General features: G+C 36.4%; 1 protein-coding gene across 1 annotated transcript; it reads right to left on the bottom strand.

Annotated features, from left to right (window-relative positions):
- Nucleotides 1–72: 72 nt before the first annotated feature.
- LOC108740024 (cilia- and flagella-associated protein 57-like) lies at nucleotides 73–12,839 on the bottom strand. The gene is made up of 11 exons (XM_025980482.1): nucleotides 12,540–12,839; nucleotides 11,036–11,309; nucleotides 9,766–10,031; nucleotides 6,064–6,838; nucleotides 4,545–4,931; nucleotides 3,586–3,903; nucleotides 3,171–3,455; nucleotides 1,916–2,608; nucleotides 1,080–1,208; nucleotides 679–924; nucleotides 73–216 (listed from the first exon to the last, which is right to left on the bottom strand). Exons 1-11 carry the CDS (start codon nucleotides 12,746–12,748, stop codon nucleotides 97–99), a joined length of 3,702 nt encoding a protein of 1,233 aa, XP_025836267.1. The 5' UTR covers nucleotides 12,749–12,839; the 3' UTR covers nucleotides 73–96.
- Between the last annotated feature and the right edge of the window lie 3,515 nt (nucleotides 12,840–16,354).

Genomic DNA, 16,354 nt, shown 5'->3' with positions numbered 1-16,354 from the left:
CGATTCTTTTTAAATTCGTTTATTTAAAACAAATATTTATAAAATAAAAATAGTTATAATACAAGATAAAAATTGCATTGTAATAAATGTTTTATTTTATTCTTTATCATCAGAGATTGGCAATACATCTTCTACAACCTCTTTTTGATCATCCACGAGCTTTTCCTTTAGCCGACAATTTTCAGAACGTAAAACGGAAATCCGATTTTCACCATCCTGTAATAATTGTTTTTCATATTAAATAGTTACTTTTGTTCTAAATTCAGATGCGGGTGCCACCCTGACTGGATGTAACAACAACAATTGAAGAAAGTTAGGTTTTGTTATTGTTTGGTAGTGGTGTGTTGTGCTGTGTATTACTGTGAATTTAATCCTGTCTTTAAAAAAAGGAAAGGTGAGTCTTTTTTTTATTCCTAGTCGTAGACTATTGACAATATCGATAAATCTCAAAATATTGCGGTGTAAATTTAATCCATTTCCATCGCAAAATTGTTTTGATATTTTTCGATTTTGTTTACGCACAAATGATAATTGTGTGTTCAAGACCACATTGCATATACATTTATTATTTGCCCTGTAACTACTGTTTGAAGGGGGTGTGATCATTTTGCAACCCTTACTAGTATTGTAAATACTCAACGTTTGTTTATGTGTCTACAACACAACAAGACAACATACCTTTATTTTACTCGTAAATTCTTGACGGATTTCGTCTCTGGTGGCAACTGCGGCTTGTAATCGCTTTTGGGCCTCCGAAGGCAACATGTATTTTGAACTGAGCCCCAAAACCGATTCCAAATTTTTGATTTTATGCTGTTCGCCTTTAAGTTGTTTCCTTAGGAGATTTGTATCGGCAACCAACTCTGCATTCTCGTTCACCAGTCGGTATTTGTCTACTCCACCAGTCGATTGACTTACTTTAATCTGTATCACAATAAATACATATACAGGGTGTCCCCATAACAATTAGGGTGACAATATGTAATACGATAAAAACCCCTAAGGTTGTAGTGATACATTTTGCACATATATATATAAATATTAGATCATATATTTTTTAAACAGATCGCAATCTTTACCTGTTTTTGCAAGGTGTTTACAGTTTTTTCCAAAAAGTCTCGTTGACGTAAATATTCATTCATAGCTTCGCAGTCTTCAGCTTGTGATTGTTCAAAGTCTTTATCAGCGTTGTATTTGTGATACATGAGCTAAAATTAGTTAAAAAATGTCATAAGTCATTTTTATATTCTTGACACGCTTCAATAATATAAAAAAAATGAAGACTTTTGCCATGTCCACATTGAATAATAATCAAAATTCCCTCATTTTATTGCATTACATTCCCTCATTGTAATTCGTATATACTTGGATATATAAATGTAAAATAAATAGAATCACAGGATGTGTTATTGGAAAAGGAATTAGGATCGGATAATACAATACATAAGTATATAAAAATGCCGCATTTTTATTGATTTCTCATATTTTTGCCCTCTGCTGTACGTATATACTACCGGTCTTTTTCACGTCTATGTAATTGTCCGAAAAGTTCCCGGAAATCCTGAATTGTAATACATGTATGAACTCGAAAATCAACTATCATTTTCTATAAAACAGTCACGTAATTTTATCTAAAATTTTGAATGTAATTTCGTTATGATTAATTTAATATAATGTCCTGTACTATTTATTTAACTTGCGATATTTGTAAATGGATTTGAATATATATATTATATAATCGCGTTCTCCAAAAGGGCTCTATTTCGAAAAAAATTGGTATGTTAGGGCTTTTATGAGTGGTAAATTAATCTAGGTAGGTATCATTTGGGGTAAATTTCGTTTTATAACAATTTTAATGGAAATAGGACGTTTTTTGGTCAGTGCTATGCAACCAAACATACACGCATGTAATTACCCTAATTTCCTTCACAAGTTTAGGTATATCCTGAGTAAATCCACTGGCTCTGTGTATATCTGTTCTTATCGTCTTTAGCATTGCTTTTGCCGCTCTACTCTTTTTTTCCTCCCTCTGCAACTCCCTATCGGCTGCAGCCAATTTTTCTCTTAATTCCACCAATTGCAGATCGAGACTGATTATAATTTTCTGCAAGTTTTCCAATTCTTGTACCATATCATTTATTTGTTCGCCTTGTTCTTCGATTTTCTTGTCCCTTGGTTCAATTTGAGCTTTTAACTCGTCAATTTTAAATTCGAGAATAAACTTGAACTTTTCCAGTTCCAAATTTCGATTTTTCATTTCGAGAATTCGTTTTTCTTTGTCTTGTATGGTGAGATCTCTTTCGGATATTTCTATTTTGAGATCGCTTATGTCCCTGTCCAGGTTAACAATGGTGTTTTTGAATTTCGTGTGGTCATTTTCTAAAACGACAACGGTATGTTTCAATTCCTCCATCTCTTTGTATGTAACAAGAAGTTTCTTCCTTATTATGCCAGTTTCTCCTTTAAGTTTCATATTTGCATCCTGTTCTTCCCGAAGTTGTTTCTCGTGAACAGATTTTAATTCATAAATTTCTCTATCTGCATCATCTTCTATTTGCTGTTTTATCATTTCGTGTTCTTTCTTCTTTCTACTTGCTTCTTCAATTAACTGTATCAGAAATTACAAATAAATAATTTCAAAAAATTTAATATCTAGTATGTATCAATTTTTTTATTTAAAATAAGACCGATACAGGGGGAGTCCCCTGTCTCCCCAGAATTGAATATTACATTAAACAGTGTGAGGAAATGTGAAAGTAGATTTTGAAAAACTGGAATTTTTGCAGCCAACAAAATTTTTACTGGTTCTAGGGTTTGTTTTGGATTTCTGGTCTAGATAAGTAAATTAAACATATTTTTGTGCGGGTACTAAATTGATGACGATAACCATCGCCCTCGACAACTTCTCACAAACTGATTCAACAAAATGCGTGCGCAACTTCAACCCCTCCCCAAACCATTAATAATGGCGCCTGTAACAATTGAATTTTTGACGGGCGCAACGCGCATTGTTGATTAATCAGTCTTACTTTCGCTTTCGTAGAGTTCTTAACGACGAAATATTTTTACTGCGCAAGTTGTTGCCTTTTTTATACTTAAGAAGTTATTTTGTAGTATGAATAATTAAACGATTGTGTACATATTTTAGTATTATTTCACACATATCCTACCTCTTCGACTTCAGCTTTCTTCTCATTCAGAAGTTGTAAGAAATGATTAGTTATTTCTTCTTCTGATGTCGCTTTCGCTTTTCGGAGCTCGTCCAATTCCTCTTCGTATTTCTTTCTCATGAGCGTTTTGCTGTCTTCCAAAAGCTGATATTTGTCGTATTCGGTTATTAATTTTTCGTTGTAATTGGCTTCCATCGCTGTCATCTCTTGGTCGTGCTTCTTTTTCATATTATCAATGTCTTGGTTTATTTTCGTTAAATCGCGTGCATGGTCTCCTTCCATCATCTAAGATTCATGATGAGGATTGAATTAAAAATTTATAATATTCAGGGTGGATCAATTTTTATACGATTTCCGTTTACTTTAACAAATTTTTCCAACCTGTATATAGATATTTTTTTTTTGGTATACTTGCCTGATTTTTTTCTTTCAGTTCTTGTATAGCGGTGCAGTAACCTTCGTGAATTGACCTGATCTTTTCTCCATAAGACGTTTCAGTTTGTCTCATCTGATAATAAAATTCGTTTTCCAGCTCTTTCAGACGCCTGTACAAAAATTCTATTTCATTCAGTCTCTCTTGCAATATTTCCCTTGGTATCAGGACGTCTGTCGACGATAGTAGCTCTTTCTCTAGTTTTATGGCTTTGGTTTCAGCATTGAGTATTTTCCATACGAAAATGTCTCCGTCATCCGAACAAGTTATAATGAAAGCATCGTTGTGCGTGATTTTTGCCTATAATCGCCCAAAAAATATATAAATATCGTTAACAAGTAATTTTGGCGACAAGTCAATTGATTTGAAAAAAAAAATTATAACTCATGACATGGAACAGCAAGGAAATCGATATATTTTCAAAGATATTTCCGAAAAAAATTATTTACTTATGTGTTATACTTCGTTTACTTTCTGTAGCGATGTGACCTTCAGTTTGACCGGCGCAAAGTAAAAAAGAACAGCACTAGGCCAGAAAAGGAAGGAGACAACTCTCGGCCGAACTCTTAACCGGTGAAGAGCGTATGATCCGTACAGTACTGCACGGAAAAATTGACCATTTTATCCGCTACAATTGCATTGCTCAAATGTGCTGTTATTGGTACCAATTACCACTGAAAATATCAACTAGATGTTTATTTATATTTGAAGACATATTAAAGGCTTTAACGCTTGTTTTCGACTCGCACTACTATTCATGATTGAACAAAACTTTTGGCAGGTACTGTATGAAAAAATATGTTTAATGAACAAGAGTCGAGAGTATAATGAGCTTTTTTTCTCCGTACCTACGATTTTGCCATCGCGCATCCAAGACATTGGAAGGGGCACGTCGCTAGAGAAAGTAAATGAAGTATATCTCGTTTTATTAGTTTTCTAACCTTTGTTATCGTTGTTGCGTGCATGGTGAATTCAAGAATCGGCGAATCATCCTGTAGAGGCACTTTAACTGAATAAATTGATCCTTCATTTCCTGTTACAAATAACATCGAGTCCAGATTGGAAAGAATAACGCATTCCAAGCCGGATTCCGTTACAGATCTTTCTCTGTAGACGCTCCATTCCACATTCTGTCGAATTATGCCATCTTGACTGACCGAATAATTGTCTTTACCCATGGACGAATAAACGATGTGGTTAAAAAAGACGTTTTTCAATATCACTTCTGATAGCCGTTTCCCGGTGGACAGGTCCCATTCGTAAACCGCTCCTTCTGTACCACAGGACACTATTTTTGAATCGTTTCTGCACCAGGATACTCCTTTGATCTGTTATTTGTAAATATACAGGGCTTTTGATGTAAGTTTTGTGACAAGCGTTTCAAGCATTTCGCTCTATGTTTGGCCGGGATTTTCGATTATAAATAATAGGTGGCTTAAAAATGTAGGGATGAGTTACAAAGATAGAAGAGTGATACTTAGTTTGTATAAAGAGCAACAGGAAGTTATAGAGATGGGGCTGTAATGTAGAGAAGTAAATATTAGAAAGGGAGTCAGGCAGGATTGCACACTGTCACCGCTTCTTTTTAATTTATACGTCGAAGAGGCAATCAACATCATTAAAGACAGTACAACTGTAGGGATAGATGTACAGGGGTAAAATATTAGTACGCTTAGATTTGCAGTTGATATACAGCTGTATTAGCATCTAGCAAGTGACAAAACAGTGCTGTATGGAAATAAATAAAAAGTAAAACAAAAATACTGGTATGCAGGGAAGAAAAAGTAGGGAAATATGGAATATAAAGATAGGAGACTAAAAAATTAGAAGAAGTGACTGATTTTCGACAGGACGGAAGGAATAGTAGGGATATAAAGCAGACGATAGCTCAGGGTGGAGTCGCCTTCAATAAAAAGAAGTCACTTCTATGCTCGCGAACGGTTAATTTAGAAATTCGAAAAAGGTTGTTAAAGATGTTTGTTTAGAGTACGGCGCTGTATGAGTGCGAAACATGGACAGTGAGCGCGGCGGAAAAGAAAAGGTTAGAAGCGTTCGAAATGTGGTGTTACAGGCGAATGATGAGGTATCGTGATAGAGAAGGTTAGAAATGAAGAGGTATTAGAAAGTATAGGAGAACAGAGGACTCTATGGAAGTCAATAAGAAATAGGCGAGATAGGTTGGTAGGACCCTTCTCAGGTATGAAGGTCTAGTGAGATACATATTAGAGGCAGGAAGTTAGGAGGGGTATAGGTAGACCTAGATTAGATTACTGTTTACAATTTAATGTTTGCTAGCAAAGTAAAATTTTCAACATCAAATTCCTTCAATTCTTAATTCCCATTTCGATTAACTAATGTTGCCTTTATCGAAAATGGTACCATTTTCTGTACAAGAATTCAACAATCAAAGAAAAAATGTATCAATAATCCCTGCGAAATATCCTTTATTTTTATGCTTACCCAGCCACTGTGGCCCTTCAGGTTGATTACATTTTCAAACGAAGTACTTGAAAAAATCTGTATGACATTCCCATTCACAACGGCGAACAAATGCCCCCTTGTACTGAACGTAATTAATTTGCAGTATCTTATGCCGTACTCTTTTTTGCAAATCAAGTCGTTTATGAGGATGACCATGAACCTCAGCTTTCCTGAAAACCCCAGTACCATATATTGTCCCGTAGGATGCAACGCGACACCGTATATGTCCTCCTGATACTGTTTTGTGAGTTCCAGAGTGTCATTGTCGAAGTTCCATATTTTCACTTTTCTGTCCCATTCCCCCGTCGTCACGAAAATGGGTTTCCACAGGCAAACGTCGATGGCTCCAATGCCTCCATGGTGTAATTCTGGTCCCAACTCGTGGAAATTGGTTTCCGGGTATTGGCTTATGTCTGGGCCCCACAGTTTCGTGGTAAACATCTGTTTTTGCAAACAGGTCACCAAAAGGTGATCCTGAGAAGGATTTATGTCTAGACTGTTGACCTTTGTCAATAGAACGGGTTCTTCTTTCTCGTGCTGCACGGAATTATCGGGAATTACGTAAACGTTTCGTTTTCTGTATCTGTGGTTTGTCTCTTTTTCGAAAAAATGGACTGTACCAGACTGATAGACGAATGCTAGACCACGTGGGAACGTTATCATGCAGCGCACCCTTAAGTCTAGGCTATTGCCTTCGTCGAACGCCGCCATACTTGTTTCGTGTAACGAAGTATCGGAAGGGGCTTTTTCTTCCCTTAAAATTAAACAAGTCTGTCTTTTCCATTTCTTCTCCTTAGTTTAGATATAAATAAGCAAAGAATGTAGACAGTTGTTGACGGTTGGAACCACGACGTCTCGCTTCTAATTGGGAGGTTTTATCATGGTAGATTCATTGACTACCTTGAAAAGGGAAGGACCATCAACAGCGACTATTACATAGCGTAATTGGACCGTATGAAGGACGAAATCGCCGAGAAACAACCGCATTTGCAGAAAAAGAAAGTCCTGCTTCACCAAGACAATGCACCGTCTCACAAGTNAGGTCACCAAAAGGTGATCCTGAGAAGGATTTATGTCTAGACTGTTGACTTTTGTCAATAGAACGGGTTCTTCTTTCTCGTGCTGCACGGAATTATCGGGAATTACGTAAACGTTTCGTTTTCTGTATCTGTGGTTTGTCTCTTTTTCGAAAAAATGGACCGTACCAGACTGATAGACGAACGCTAGACCACGTGGGAACGTTATCATGCAGCGCACCCTTAAGTCTAGGCTATTGCCTTCGTCGAATGCCGCCATACTTGTTTCGTGTAACGACGTATCTGAAGGGGCTTTTTCTTCCCTTAAAATTAAGTCTGTATTCTCTATTTCTTCTCCTTAGTTTGGATATGAATAAGCAAAGAATGTAGACAATTGTTGAGGGTTGGAACCACGACGTCTCGCTTCTAATTGGGAGGTTTTATCATGGCACGTCGCTAGAGAAAGTAAATGAAGTATATCTCGTTTTATTAGTTTGCTAACCTTTGTTATCGTTGTTGCGTGCATGGTGAATTCAAGAATCGGCGAATCATCCTGTAGAGGCACTTTAACTGAATAAATTGATCCTTCATTTCCTGTTACAAATAACATCGAGTCCAGATTGGAAAGAATAACGCATTCCAAGCCGGATTCCGTTACAGATCTTTCTCTGTAGACGCTCCATTCCACATTCTGTCGAATTATGCCATCTTGACTGACCGAATAATTGTCTTTACCCATGGACGAATAAACGATGTGGTTAAAAAAGACGTTTTTCAATATCACTTCTGATAGCCGTTTCCCGGTGGACAGGTCCCATTCGTAAACCGCTCCTTCTGTACCACAGGACACTATTTTTGAATCGTTTCTGCACCAGGATACTCCTTTGATCTGTTATTTGTAAATATACAGGGCTTTTGATGTAAGTTTTGTGACAAGCGTTTCAAGCATTTCGCTCTATGTTTGGCCGGGATTTTCGATTATAAATAATAGGTGGCTTAAAAATGTAGGGATGAGTTACAAAGATAGAAGAGTGATACTTAGTTTGTATAAAGAGCAACAGGAAGTTATAGAGATGGGGCTGTAATGTAGAGAAGTAAATATTAGAAAGGGAGTCAGGCAGGATTGCACACTGTCACCGCTTCTTTTTAATTTATACGTCGAAGAGGCAATCAACATTATTAAAGACAGTACAACTGTAGGGATAGATGTACAGGGGTAAAATATTAGTACGCTTAGATTTGCAGTTGATATACAGCTGTATTAGCATCTAGCAAGTGACAAAACAGTGCTGTATGGAAATAAATAAAAAGTAAAACAAAAATACTGGTATGCAGGGAAGAAAAAGTAGGGAAATATGGAATATAAAGATAGGAGACTAAAAAATTAGAAGAAGTGACTGATTTTCGACAGGACGGAAGGAATAGTAGGGATATAAAGCAGACGATAGCACAGGGTCGAGTCCCCTTCAATAAAAAGAAGTCACTTCTATGCTCGCGAACGGTTAATTTAGAAATTCGAAAAAGGTTGTTAAAGATGTTTGTTTAGAGTACGGCGCTGTATGAGTGCGAAACATGGACAGTGAGCGCGGCGGAAAAGAAAAGGTTAGAAGCGTTCGAAATGTGGTGTTACAGGCGAATGATGAGGTATCGTGATAGAGAAGGTTAGAAATGAAGAGGTATTAGAAAGTATAGGAGAACAGAGGACTCTAGGAAGTCAATAAGAAATAGGCGAGATAGGTTGGTAGGACCTATCTCAGGTATGAAGGTCTAGTCAGAGACATATTAGAGGCAGGAAGTTAGGAAGTTAAGAGGGGTATAGGTAGACCTAGATTAGATTACTGTTTACAATTTAATGTTTGCTAGCAAAGTAAAATTTTCAACATCAAATTCCCATTTCGATTAACTAATGTTGCCTTTATCGAAAATGGTACCATTCAAGACTACCAACCAAGAATTCCACAATCAAAGAAAAAATGTATCAATAATCCCTGCGAAATATCCTTTATTTTTATGCTTACCCAGCCACTGTGGCCCTTCAGGTTGATTACATTTTCAAACGAAGTACTTGAAAAAATCTGTATGACATTCCCATTCACAACGGCGAACAAATGCCCCCTTGTACTGAACGTAATTAATTTGCAGTATCTTATGCCGTACTCTTTTTTGCAAATCAAGTCGTTTATGAGGATGACCATGAACCTCAGCTTTCCTGAAAACCCCAGTACCATGTATTGTCCCNACAAAAATGGTATCGAAAAGTTGGAGGATCGCTATAATCAGTGTATCACCCTTGAAGGGAATTATGTTGAATAAAAAAAACGAATTTTGCAAAAAAATGTGTTTTACTATTTTAGGCCGGGGACTTTTCAATTGACCTGTTACATATAAACCTTCCAACCCTCAACTGCCCACACTCTTTGCTTATTTAAACAAGTCTGTATTCTCCATTTCTTCTGTTTAGTTTGGATATGGATAAGCAAAGAATGTACAGTTGTTGAGGGTTGGAACCACGACGTTTCGCTTCTAATTGGGAGATTTTATCATGGTAGATTCTTTAGCTAAAGCTGGTTCTGCTCACTCAAGTGTGTTTAAATCTTTCAACCCTCAACAGCCTACATTCTTTGCTTATTTGAACGAGTAGTTTTTGCAAAAATAAAGCACTTACTCCTCTGTTGCCTTGAAATCCATCATGATCAAGTCATTGACGAAAAAAATCTGCTTGAGTTCGCCACTTTCGATCACAACAATTCTGCCTGTGAACGAACCGCACAGCAGACGGTCTTGCGACAGCCAGCAAGCCGATGTAAAATTAATATTATCGGTTTTGTTGTAACCGAATTGTCTCCAAATCGAGTCCGAACAGGCCATTAGTTTTATTACGTTCAAACCCACCACGGCAATCAGATTTACGTCGTTCGGGTTGCAAGCAATCTGAAGTAACAAAAAGTTACCATCTTGATCTATATTTGGGACGGACTGTACAGGGTGGCCCATTGAAGATCGTAAGTGAAATCGTATGCTATTTAACTGGCGCGTCTATTTTGGTTGTAAAAACTGTTGAATATTGAATTAAAAAACCTTTAGGTAGAGGTCTAGATGATGTGGGGGGGGATCGAAAGAGGAGGTCTCTCCCACCACTGTACCATAAAAAGTTCGTGGCGGTCTCACCCCCATAAAAAGTTATGAGGGTTCAAAGTTAATAAATATGCCAATTTTTATACATTTCTAGGCATGTAAATATTTATATAGTCATTCTTAAACAATATTCAAAGGTAAAACTAATGAAAAATACATAAAAATATTGAGAAAGTTATAAAAAACATTATTTAAATAGCTTTATCAATAGGGTAGGTTAGGTTAGGTTATCGGGTTTTGTTCAAGTGACCACCCTCTTTCGATCCCCCACCTCCACCCGCTTGAAAATATTTTTTTTATTGAATTTTATTTGAATTATAGTGTATGAAAATTGTCAAAATAATCAAATTTCAACCCTCATAACTTCTTATGGGGGTGAGACCGGCGCAATTTTTTTATGGGGTTTTACTCAGGTGACCACCCTCTTTGGATCCCCCCCGAAGGGGGTGGGGGGCCATCATCTAACCCCCACAACTTTATGGGGGTGAGACCGCCACGAACTTTTTATGGTACAGTGGTGGGGAGACTTCCTTTTTCGATCCCCCCACCCCATTGGGGGTAAGGGCCATCATCTAGACCTTTACTGACCTTGGCGTTGTTTGACCTGACCTTCCATTTAAACATTCAGGGGTGCTGTCCCTCTCTGCTTTGGGGTTGAAGTAACACGAATGAAAACATACCCCACTCACAATCAAAATCGACGTACTCGAACTTTTTGCACAAAAATCATGCTAAATGTTGTAAAGTTGCTCTTACTATTTTCTAATACTAATTGGCCACCCTGTATATACTGTTCGCACCTCATTAACAGTTCCCGTTCCGTTTAAATTATTTCCTCTTCCAGAGCTCTCTAATCTGTTTCGTAAACAATTGAATACGTAAAATGTATAGTCGGGCTCGCCAGTACAACAAATTATAAACCTCGTGTCGTAGGTAAACGTTACCCAGATGAACTCTTTAGCGTTGACCTCTTTGTCGGGGGGTATTACGTATTGTTTCTTTTTCCTGTGCGTAACGGCGTCGTAAGTGGTAACAGTGGGCCTTTCGCCCCTCTCTGCGATCGCTATAAGATTTCTGAAGAAAATCGAATAAATTGTGAACGTTATTACTTTTATTAGTTATTTACTCCTAAAAAACCGTTAACATTCAGAACAGCAACTTATTAGTAGAAATTTTAATTTTTTTGTCTTTATTAACAATATTACTAGTTTATTAATTATTTTTACGTAATATTTTGTGGTTTGATGGAGGATAGTATTGTATTCACTTAAAAAAGTTATTTCCGTGAAAAAAACGCTTATCAAGCTGTATTAACAGAATTGTAATATAAGCTGTACGTTGGGTTGTCTATATATTACGTTTAAATTTAATTTATTGTAAAAGGAATTTAGATTAACATCCCTTAAGACACCTAAATGGGAAAAGTATAATGTAAGGATCAAGATTCATCAATCTACGTCAATGAAACTAGAATTACAGCTCAATTATAGCAGTAGTTTTAAATTGTCCCGGCGCCTCCACCAAAATTTTCAACAAGTTTTTTTTTTAATAATTTTTGATACTGTTTGGGTATCTTCATGAACGTCTTATTTTCGACATTACAACAAAAGTTTACAATAACAATTAACTAAATATTCATAAATAGTAACCGTATACTTATTTAACAACTCTAAATAAAAAGGGTTCCAACTTATAAGAATATAGAGTTAATAACAATTTTACGTAATATTTTGTGGCTAGGGAGGGTAGTATTGTTTTCCGGCGAAGAAAGTTATTTTCCTTAAAAAACACCTTTTCCTAAGTTGTATTAACAGGGTTTTAATATAAGCTGTATGTTGGGTTGTCTATGTATCACGCTACTATTTGCAGTTTGATTTATTGTAAAAAGAATATAAGTTAACATCCCTAAGACATGTGCATGAGAAAAGTATTATGTAAAGATGAAACTTCGTCAATCTACGTGAACGGAACCAGAATTACAGCTCAATTATAGCGATGATTTTAAATTGTCCCAGCGCCTCCACCAAATTTTTCAATAATTCTTTAATAATTTTCANACGTTGGGTTGTCTATATATTACGTTTAAATTTAATTTATTGTAAAAGGAATTTAGATTAACATCCCTTAAGACACCTAAATGGGAAAAGTATAATGTAAGGATCAAGATTCATCAATCTACGTCAATGAAACTAGAATTACAGCTCAATTATAGCGATGATTTTAAATTGTCCCAGCGCCTCCACCAAATTTTTCAATAATTCTTTAATAATTTTCAGATATAAATTTCTTTTATTTATTTCTCACCTTGTTGGACTTACTGTCATTAGAGAAACGTTCAGTCCTTTATTCGGTAACTTCAAGTATTTGTTACGTTTCTGGTAAATATTGTGGAATGCCAGTGCCCCACCAATAGGAAATACAACGTCATCGTTAGTTACAAATTTGCAATTGCCACTAATTTCTGGTCTAATACCATATGACTGATAAGGTTGAAGGACAGGCAAATGCGTCATCTTTGACAGTTGTCATTAAAAAAAAAACAGCTGAATTATTTAAAAAATCAGTGAATGTTGTTATCGCTAGTAGTAAAGTTGAACTAAAAGAATAGCACAGAATTATGAGTCACATTATACTCTATAATAGGTACGCACCTTTTATTAATTTTTTTATTTAATGGCATTGACATAAGTGCCCAAGTTACTGCAATTTATAATTATTAATTGTATTTTATTAATATTGTAATTTGTCATTTAATTGATGGTAATATTAGAACAGAGAAAATTATTGAACAAATTTTCATTCAAATGGATAGTTTTTTTAGAAAAGTAACAATTTATAAACAAAGATATCACTTTCAAAATGCAATATCTTGGTCGTGCTTCTTTTTCATATTATCAATGTCTTGGTTTATTTTCGTTAAATCGCGTGCATGGTCTCCTTCCATCATCTAAGATTCATGATGAGGATTGAATTAAAAATTTATAATATTCAGGGTGGATCAATTTTTATACGATTTCCGTTTACTTTAACAAATTTTTCCAACCTGTATATAGATATTTTTTTTTTGGTATACTTGCCTGATTTTTTTCTTTCAGTTCTTGTATAGCGGTGCAGTAACCTTCGTGAATTGACCTGATCTTTTCTCCATAAGACGTTTCAGTTTGTCTCATCTGATAATAAAATTCGTTTTCCAGCTCTTTCAGACGCCTGTACAAAAATTCTATTTCATTCAGTCTCTCTTGCAATATTTCCCTTGGTATCAGGACGTCTGTCGACGATAGTAGCTCTTTCTCTAGTTTTATGGCTTTGGTTTCAGCATTGAGTATTTTCCATACGAAAATGTCTCCGTCATCCGAACAAGTTATAATGAAAGCATCGTTGTGCGTGATTTTTGCCTATAATCGCCCAAAAAATATATAAATATCGTTAACAAGTAATTTTGGCGACAAGTCAATTGATTTGAAAAAAAAAATTATAACTCATGACATGGAACAGCAAGGAAATCGATATATTTTCAAAGATATTTCCGAAAAAAATTATTTACTTATGTGTTATACTTCGTTTACTTTCTGTAGCGATGTGACCTTCAGTTTGACCGGCGCAAAGTAAAAAAGAACAGCACTAGGCCAGAAAAGGAAGGAGACAACTCTCGGCCGAACTCTTAACCGGTGAAGAGCGTATGATCCGTACAGTACTGCACGGAAAAATTGACCATTTTATCCATTACAATTGCATTGCTCAAATGTGCTGTTATTGGTACCAATTACTACTGAAAATATCAACGAGATGTTTATTTATATTTGAAGACATATTAAAGGCTTTAACGCTTGTTTTCGACTCGCACTACNCTTCAATAAAAAGAAGTCACTTCTATGCTCGCGAACGGTTAATTTAGAAATTCGAAAAAGGTTGTTAAAGATGTTTGTTTAGAGTACGGCGCTGTATGAGTGCGAAACATGGACAGTGAGCGCGGCGGAAAAGAAAAGGTTAGAAGCGTTCGAAATGTGGTGTTACAGGCGAATGATGAGGTATCGTGATAGAGAAGGTTAGAAATGAAGAGGTATTAGAAAGTATAGGAGAACAGAGGACTCTAGGAAGTCAATAAGAAATAGGCGAGATAGGTTGGTAGGACCTATCTCAGGTATGAAGGTCTAGTCAGAGACATATTAGAGGCAGGAAGTTAGGAAGTTAAGAGGGGTATAGGTAGACCTAGATTAGATTACTGTTTACAATTTAATGTTTGCTAGCAAAGTAAAATTTTCAACATCAAATTCCCATTTCTATTAACTAATGTTGCCTTTATCGAAAATGGTACCATTCAAGACTACCAACCAAGAATTCCACAATCAAAGAAAAAATGTATCAATAATCCCTGCGAAATATCCTTTATTTTTATGCTTACCCAGCCACTGTGGCCCTTCAGGTTGATTACATTTTCAAACGAAGTACTTGAAAAAATCTGTATGACGTTCCCATTCACAACGGCGAACAAATGCCCCCTTGTACTGAACGTAATTAATTTGCAGTATCTTATGCCGTACTCTTTTTTGCAAATCAAGTCGTTTATGAGGATGACCATGAACCTCAGCTTTCCTGAAAACCCCAGTACCATGTATTGTCCCGTAGGATGCAACGCGACACCGTATATGTCCTCCTGATACTGTTTTGTGAGTTCCAGAGTGTCATTGTCGAAGTTCCATATTTTCACTTTTCTGTCCCATTCCCCCGTCGTCACGAAAATGGGTTTCCACAGGCAAACGTCGATGGCTCCAATGCCTCCATGGTGTAATTCTGGTCCCAACTCGTGGAAATTGGTTTCCGGGTATTGGCTTATGTCTGGGCCCCACAGTTTCGTGGTAAACATCTGTTTTTGCAAACAGGTCACCAAAAGGTGATCCTGAGAAGGATTTATGTCTAGACTGTTGACCTTTGTCAATAGAACGGGTTCTTCTTTCTCGTGCTGCACGGAATTATCGGGAATTACGTAAACGTTTCGTTTTCTGTATCTGTGGTTTGTCTCTTTTTCGAAAAAATGGACCGTACCAGACTGATAGACGAACGCTAGACCACGTGGGAACGTTATCATGCAGCGCACCCTTAAGTCTAGGCTATTGCCTTCGTCGAATGCCGCCATACTTGTTTCGTGTAACGACGTATCTGAAGGGGCTTTTTCTTCCCTTAAAATTAAGTCTGTATTCTCTATTTCTTCTCCTTAGTTTGGATATGAATAAGCAAAGAATGTAGACAATTGTTGAGGGTTGGAACCACGACGTCTCGCTTCTAATTGGGAGGTTTTATCATGGTAGATTCTTTAGCTAAAGCTGGTTCTGCTCACTCAAGTATGTTTAAACTTTTCAACCCTCAACAGCCTACATTCTTTGCTTTTTTGAACGAGTATTTTTTGCAAAAATAAAGCACTTACTCCTCTGTTGCCTTGAAATCCATCATGATCAAGTCATTGACGAAAAAAATCTGCTTGAGTTCGCCACTTTCGATCACAACAATTCTGCCTGTGAACGAACCGCACAGCAGACGGTCTTGCGACAGCCAGCAAGCCGATGTAAAATTAATATTATCGGTTTTGTTGTAACCGAATTGTCTCCAAATCGAGTCCGAACAGGCCATTAGTTTTATTACGTTCAAACCCACCACGGCAATCAGATTTACGTCGTTCGGGTTGCAAGCAATCTGAAGTAACAAAAAGTTACCATCTTGATCTATATTTGGGACGGACTGTACAGGGTGGCGCATTGAAGATCGTAAGTGAAATCGTATGCTATTTAACTGGCGCGTCTATTTTGGTTGTAAAAACTGTTGAATATTGAATTAAAAAACCTTTAGGTAGAGGTCTAGATGATGTGGGGGGGGATCGAAAGAGGAGGTCTCTCCCACCACTGTACCATAAAAAGTTCGTGGCGGTCTCACCCCCATAAAAAGTTATGAGGGTTCAAAGTTAATAAATATGCCAATTTTTATACATTTCTAGGCATGTAAATATTTATATAGTCATTCTTAAACAATATTCAAAGGTAAAACTAATGAAAAATACATAAAAATATTGAGAAAGTTATAAAAAACATTATTTAAATATCTTTATCAATAGGGTAGGTTAGGTTAGG

Source organism: Agrilus planipennis, unplaced genomic scaffold (genome assembly GCF_000699045.2).
Source record: "Agrilus planipennis isolate EAB-ADULT unplaced genomic scaffold, Apla_2.0 scaffold263, whole genome shotgun sequence".
Classification (NCBI taxonomy): domain Eukaryota; kingdom Metazoa; phylum Arthropoda; class Insecta; order Coleoptera; family Buprestidae; genus Agrilus; species Agrilus planipennis.
Note: the sequence above shows the minus strand (reverse complement) of the source record. Positions and strands in the feature narration are given on the sequence as shown.